The sequence below is a fragment of the Galeopterus variegatus genome, unplaced genomic scaffold (assembly GCF_000696425.1).
Source record: "Galeopterus variegatus unplaced genomic scaffold, G_variegatus-3.0.2 Scaffold3642, whole genome shotgun sequence".
Classification (NCBI taxonomy): domain Eukaryota; kingdom Metazoa; phylum Chordata; class Mammalia; order Dermoptera; family Cynocephalidae; genus Galeopterus; species Galeopterus variegatus.
In genome coordinates, this window is record NW_007729753.1 from 94,243 (window position 1) to 101,904 (window position 7,662).

The 7,662-nt window shown below is 38.5% G+C and overlaps 1 protein-coding gene across 1 annotated transcript in view; it reads right to left on the reverse strand.

The window, feature by feature from the left end:
* The window catches only part of SLC46A3 (solute carrier family 46, member 3), a 9,276-nt gene extending 1,844 nt beyond the window's left edge, over positions 1 to 7,432 (reverse strand). The window contains exons 1-3 of the mRNA XM_008585618.1: positions 6,539 to 7,432; positions 4,828 to 4,911; positions 913 to 1,069 (exon numbers count right to left, since the gene is read on the reverse strand). Coding sequence (XP_008583840.1) covers positions 913 to 1,069; positions 4,828 to 4,911; positions 6,539 to 7,367 — 1,070 coding nt within the window. The 5' untranslated portion in view covers positions 7,368 to 7,432. The remainder of the gene's footprint in view (positions 1 to 912; positions 1,070 to 4,827; positions 4,912 to 6,538) is intronic.
* Between the last annotated feature and the right edge of the window lie 230 nt (positions 7,433 to 7,662).

Consider the following 7,662-nt stretch of genomic DNA (forward strand, 5'->3'; position numbering starts at 1 on the left):
CCAAAAAATACTATTGTACTCTGACACAGCTCTAGATAGCCAAATTCAATTGAGACAGTGTGAACTGAGCTCCTACTGTGAATAAGACCAGGAGTTCACAATCTTGGCAAAAGACTTAAAGCCTGTGCTTGTTAGGTAACTTTCTTTCCCCTTACTCACTCACCCCAAAGTGCTTAGGAAAACAGAGAAAGCCTGGCTCCTGGTGACCCACTTTCCCTTGATTCCTACCACCATGCTATGCTGATTTCACCAGCCATGTGAAATCGACAAAGCTCGGTGGTCAGCAGAGACAAGTTAATGATCTCTTAGCTCAATGCTTTGGCCCCACAGAATGTGTCAGATGTATTTGCTTGAGCATTTTAGGGACTTATCTAGTTGGCTCACGCTTTTTGTTAATTGCAAGGCAAAAGAAGAAATAAATATTTCTTTTATGTTTACACCTCTGGTCTCCATTATATGTACTATTAATAAACAGAATATTGTATATTGTATTTATTTGAATATTTACATTTAAAAAGGAGTCATTAAACAAGCCAACTCTATGGAAGGAGAACTCTTACTATTCTGTGTATTCTATCTGCTTTGTCATTTACCCAAGAATCCATATAAAGTAAATCTTATTACAGCAATCTTTGACCATCAGGGATTATTATACTCTTGAAAATCATAGTAAGAGGCAGGGGGTAACTTCCCAGGGTCTCTAATCCAATTTTTCTTCCTCCTAGTTCTGGTCAGCATGTCATTGTTTCTATCTTAGACTCCAAAATTATTGATAAATGTCTTCATGTCCAAATGTTCTCACGAAAAACACATTCTGAGGCAAAATTTCAACAGATCTATGTAACTGGTAGGGTTAAGGAATTCACTTAATCTAACCGCGCTTTAATAAAGTGGTTAAAAATAATTACATACCATAGACTGATTGCTGGAATTAGTAATAGACCAGCAGACAGCAGAAACGTGAAGCCAGGGTACCAAGAAACAGTGGCTGAATAAATCCCATTAAAAGTAGAAACTGCAGTGACTACACCAAGAGTTTCTAAGAATGCAATACAAGCAAACAGGATACCTGTTTTAGGTAGAGATATGAAGGGAGAAAAAGAAAAGGATGAATTACAAATAAAACTAATGTTGAAAATTATTTTTCAATGAAAACAGCAAACTTAGGGGCACTGCTGGATGAATGAAAATTATTCCTTCAAAATCCCTGAGAAGTCAGTGACCCATTTTGCAGATGAAGAAATTGAGGCAAGCATTCTCCTTGGACTTCATGTGAGATCTGTTGAAAAAACTAAAAATAAATAAATAGATAAATAAATAGCTGAGTTCCATAGTCCACAGGGCAAATCTAAAGAGGCAACAGCAGCTGACTCATTTGAAAACTAAGCCTCAGGCAAAGGCACACCTACCCCTGATTCCCAGTTCTCTATGCTAATCTGTGATACACTGTATAGGCAGCCATGCTCCCCTCCAAGGGCCTTTTGAAAGGTAAAGAAATCTTTTTCATCTGCTTCTCAGTTCTAGCAAAGAGTGACAGCTGCAGGCAAGGAGAGACGAGGAGGTTCTTATCATACACTCTGCAATTTAAATTTTATCCCTTCCTCCAAAGTGAAAAAAAATCCAGTCACCTCTAGATTCCTGCATGTTTGACTCTTTAAGCTAACTATCCTGTGCTCTACTGAACATTTATGCCACCGTCTTATGTTAAGTGATTTTTTAGAACATATTTTTCTATCTTACTCACTTGCAGCTGCTTCTGCTCTGAGGTGCCTTACAAGGTTAAGAGGAATGCGGATTCTTCCACAGTCACACTTGCTGTACACCAAGACTGGTAAAGAGTAGGCCACTTGGTATTGTCATGAAGCGTGAAGGGACTGCATGGTCAGTCCAAGCTTGCAATCAGAGAGAAATGGATATCATTCTACCACTGTTTAGTTCTGTCTGGAATCCAACACCAAGTTGACTGAAGAGTTAAACCTCCAAAAGACAGGCCAGCCATCTTGATGTATTTTTCTTCCTTTCGACCAAATTTTGCATCACTAGACACAAATTTTGTGACCATTTTCATCAGCTCAACATGACCTCCTCAGTCTAAGTTACTGTGTAGTTTCTGGTCTCTGCAGATGGTTTCATCAAGCCCTTGCGTTTGCTTCTTACTTCGCCAAGTCTACTTTTCCATGGTAAACTGCAATGCATTTTTCTTGTTTTTTTGTGGCTGGTGGGAACCCGAACCGTGACCTTGGTGTTATAAGGCTACGCTCTAGCCAACTGAGCTAACCAGCCTGTCCTGCAATGCATTTTTCTTATAGACAATGCACATCATGTAAATAGTTGTGTTTGTTTGGACTGATAGGAAGAAAAAGCAAAGCTCGAGAATTACCTTTCATAGCTAGGTTCTGGTTTACAAGTCTGTATTCTAATTTTTGCTATAATCTTGATCTTTTAGAGACTGTATTGATTTTTATCTATTTAGACCTTTCCATTCTACTATATATATTCTCATTGCTTCAAATTTTTCATTGAATGATAGGACATACATTCATAAAACATAAATCTATTTATACAAAATATAGTGTGGTTACGTGTCTTTTGACTAAAATGAAAGCTCTGTCAATGCCAAGTCCACACCTGCTTTGCTCACTGCTGTTTCCCCCAGGCCCAGCTGTCCTGGTGAACAGTAGACATTTAATAAATATATGTCAAATAAGTGAAAAAAAACTTAATTCAGGAACCTACTTATCAATCATCAAGTAGCATACAGACTTTCTGCCTTCATGATTTATGATAACACATTAAGTCAGTTTAATTGGAAGGAAGTTTTCCTATTTGTCTAACTACATTATTATTTTATTTGTGATCCCTTGCTACAGCCAGGACTAGCGCTATGGAGGACAGACTGCACAGTACTAGTTCTATTATATGAGCTTTAATCCATTCTTAACGGAAACTAGGTCAGCCATGTGCCATCTGTTCTGATACAAACAGGCAATTATGAAATAACTTCAGCTTGTTGCTGAATTTCTCTGAGCCGTTCAACGTATTTAATGGTTGTCAGATAAACAGGATTAAATAAGTTCAATTGAGTTTCTCATCTTTTTAAAAAAAATTTATTTATTTTTTTTTGGCGGCTGATCTGTAAGGGGATCTGAACCCTTGACCTTGGTGTTAAACTTTCTTCATGGTGTCCTCTGAGGCACAAAAGCTTTTCAAAGGACAAACTTTGAAGTTTTTAGACAAAATCTAATTTATTTATTTTTTTCTTAAGTTGTGCTTTTGGTGTCAAATCTAAGAAACCACTGCTTTCTTGGATTATGCAGTCATAGATCGTTACATAGTACAGTCACAGATATTTATATTCCTAAGTGATTTTCCAGGTAATCATCATTGCATAATCTATAATCAGCTGTGTGAATGTACAGCTACATTTTATGAGTGGAAACGAATCAAGAAATAAATTTTTTAATTTATTGAATTATGCAGTCTTCCACAGTGTTGACTAAGCTGGCAATAAATAGCATAATTAGGAATTACTTGTAAATAATCAAATAAGAACATTGCACCTGGCTAAGCTATGGAACAAATGAAAGTGCCAAAGTCTAATAATATTCACATGGTATGACAGGGTAGGAGGACAACCCCATATCCCTAATATCTAACTAGTAACTAGTTCTACTAGACATTTATCTGCTGTCGTCCTTCTGCACTGGTTATTCTCTGACTGCTCTTCAACTGTTTGACCTTCTGTGCCCTGCTCTGTGCTGGAGAGGCTGGCCCACAGAGTATGGGACTTGCACTTCCTTGCTGGCCCAACTTCTGATTGTACTTGGTCAAAGGGATGAAGGAGGAGAAAAAGGTTAAGTTGTTTATTCTCTGCTCCTTCCCTATTTGGGGCATCTCTCTGGCTGCCTCCACGCTGTCCGTCCTCTATAACGCCCTTCCCCTTCATGAAAATCTTTTGATTTGAACCAGCTGAGTGGAATCCTGTTTCCTGCAAGGACTCTGATTCAGGCCCAGCAGTAACACTTGTGAGACCCAGAGTAAGAATATGAGTATAATTAGAGGCGTACATATTCTATTCTAAGTATTTAAAAGTTATAAATCTGGCTAACAGACTGTTGACTAAAATATGTTCAGTCTCCCTACTGTGGGAAATATACCTTTGTAACTGTCTGAAAGGCCAGACACAAACTTAGAATTCTCAGGCTTTTTAAGAGTTCCATGTAGGACCATGACAGCACTGGGAGAGCTGGCTCTTGGGCCCCAGTCCCTGGCCTGCAGCCCACTTCCGCTCTGTTCTAACCCTTGCTCCATCCTGCTCATCCTGGTCATTTATAAGTAGGTGTAGACACTCTGCTCTGCAATTCCAAAGTTGGGCCAGGACCTCCTATAAAGACTCACCACTTGGCTTCCCCTTTGGTCTAAAGGTGAGCACATTGGGGCACAGTCCACCCTCGGGGGAAGGGGCTGAGGAAAAGGATAATCCAGACACTCACAGGACAGGAGCCCAGAGCCCAGCGTCTGGGCTGAGAATTATGGGGACCCAGGTAGCCAGAGTGCAGTCTACAAGGGGAGGGGTTTTGTGGGCTCCTAGTGGGCATGTCTGTTTGGTCCTGAGCTCTCTTCTCCACTTGGGGTGGGGCTCGGCCAGAGCTAGGCCAGAGTGAGCCCTCAGGTAGAGGCTCCCATGCCCGAGTGTAAGCCTCTTCCTAATGGAGCTTACCACTTAACGCATGGAGATCAATGCAGAAAAAGGGCTGCAAAACAAACTGAAGCATCAAACACGGATCAAAAATGGATCGTTATATCCCTTAAACAAATGTAACTCACCTTGTTCAGTAGAGCGAACCACTTTGGACAACATGGACCGTAGAACAGAGAGCGGCAGAATATTGAAAAAGAACGGCACCCTGACTGGGACAGAGAAGACTGCAAATCACTGGCTAGGTCGGAAAATGAACGGTCAGTTTTCAACGTGAAACTCTTTCTTTCTGTCTAAATATTTCATTTACTATGAGCATTCTAACTCTAATGTACCTAATGATTATATTAATTAATTGTGGAATTCTGCCTAATGAATTAAAATAGACTATGGATAGGTCAGGTTAAGGTTACTTTAGAAGTCTTATTCCAGTACTAAAAACAAGAATTCAGGGAAACAAGAGTTCAGAGTTTTAGGTCCAGATCTACACAATCTGCCAACTGAAACTGATTTTCCTATTTTCCTAATTATGTAGTAATCTCTTATTTAGCAACTTGTGACTACTAATTATTTTTTGATTTTGATTTTTGCTTTTTCAGACTTGGCATTCTTTTGTTAACATTCTTTTATTATGTTGATTCATTTATTGGTAAACTGGTTCTTTATCCTCTTGCTTGTTTATCTTTGTGGCTGAATAACTTCATGAACACAAATTGCTTCTGGTCTTAAACTATGACCCTTAATAGTAAGGTTTTTAGATATGTCATAAAATAGTAATACATTACATTTACACATCACTTTAAAGTTTTCAGAGTATTTTCACAGATATTAACTTACTTGGCCTTGGCAGCTCTCAGGGAAACAGGAAGAAAAATGGGCATTTTAAAAATAGTAGCATTGTGCTAAGTGCGTTATAATACTCATTATAACCTGTGAATGAGGTACTAATATGCCCATTTTATAAGTGAAAAAATGAAGACTCAGAGAAAAGTAATTTTCTCAAGATCACCTATAGATGGAAATTAAGCCCAATTCTGCTTGTTCACACTGCTTCCCTGCCAGGAAGCAAGGGGTTAACACTTCCACTGTGGAAAGGTCCCACTACAGTTCCATAGCCCTTTCCAATGCAGTATCTCACTCAAACCCAAAAAGCAGTTATGAAGTCGGTAGTCAAGGAAGCAGTCCAATTTGCCAAACAGGAATTCATCAAAAGTCAATCATGAAATGACCAATTTGCTGAAAGATCAATTTGTAAAACCTGTCTTGAAGAATTTTCTTCTTGACTATACTTAATGAATATGAATTTTTCTTATAAATCTAAATATTTTTATGGAATGTAGTCTTTTTGACAGCATTTTAAGAAATGTTCATTTTGGGCCGGCCCGTGGCTCACTCGGGAGTGCGGTGCTGATAACACCAAGGCCCCGGGTTCAGATCCCATATAGGGATGGCCGGTTTGCTCACTGGCTGAGCGTGGTGCTGACAACACCAAGTCAAGGGTTAAGATCCCCTTACCGGTCATCTTTTTTTAAAAAAAAAAAAAAAAGAAATGTTCATTTTGATGAACACTATATTGAAGAACTGATTCATAAGAATATTTCTCAAAACAATTTTTTGGCAAATATGCAAATATGGAAAATTATATTTATTCAGTGATTTAATTTTTTAAAGCAAATTTGGCTTTTAGCTTATTGGCTTCTGGCAAACTAGCTTTTTACCTTTAATTGAACTAGAATGGGTTAGAGAGCTTGATATTAAAGTTTCTCCCCCAGCAGACTAAATTCATTTTATATAAACATCAAATACATAGTAGGTTCTAAGGCTACATTTGTAACTCACCTAAAAGCATCATTGGTGTTGTCCTGGCAAAAGCAGTCATAGCCATTCCTGCCATGGTGGTAAAAATTCCAATGAAGGCCATATAAATATCTTCCATACAATAAGAAAAGCCCCATATTCCTAGGAAACTACTCAAAAAAGAGACACTACCCAAAGCTGATCCATAACCTATAAAAACTTCATCCCAGCAGAGTGGTGAATTCAATTCATAAAGGATAAAAATTGGGGCAACGCCAATTATTACAAAAAAATAAGTGATCAGTGTAAAAAATAACAAGCAGAGCAAAGACTTATGAGAAGCATTTGTAAAAAGCCTGTAAGTTCGGTAAAATAGGTTTTTAAGGCCTTCATTACATGACATAGTGACCTTCTGAGATGAAGACTCTTTCATTGGATCACCGAGAAAAAATAAAATATAGATCAAGTTAACAGTAAGAGCCGCAGCAATAATTAAAAACGACCACATAAAACCTAGTTCTCTAATAAAATAGCCAGATGACAGTCCTGTTAGTCCCGTAACAAGTCCAAGTATAAAGTCAACTATAGCTATTCGAATTGTTTTCTGTTTGTGTTCTTTACACTGATCAACTATGTAGGCAAAGCAAGCTCCCCAAAATGTGGTAAAATTGCCACAAAATGCACCAATGAAGGTAGATACAATCAAAAACTGTAATGGAAAGGCAAAATAAGAAAGCAAACAGAGCCAAATGCTGGTTGCAAGAGCACCAATAGAAGACAAAACCATGGGGAATTTTCGGCCGTGGTGATCACTATTAGACAAGAGTATGAACGTAGACACTAGACCAGGAATTAACGCGCTTAGTTCCATCTGCAGACTAAAAAGAGACACTTTTTTCTGAACTTCCTGCAAAGAAATACAAAGAAGACAATGTGTTTACAGAGGTTTACACAATGTGCATAAAAATATCATGGTACATACTTTTCCTGATGTCAGTAGGTCATCGGTGGGGAATCTTTGGTGCATGGGGGGATTCTTTTTTTTTTATTTTTAAGAAAAGATGACCGGTAAGGGGATCTTAACCCTTGACTTGGTGTTGTCAGCACTACGTTCACCCAGTGAGCAAACCGGCCATCCTTATACGGGATCCGAACCCATAGCCTTG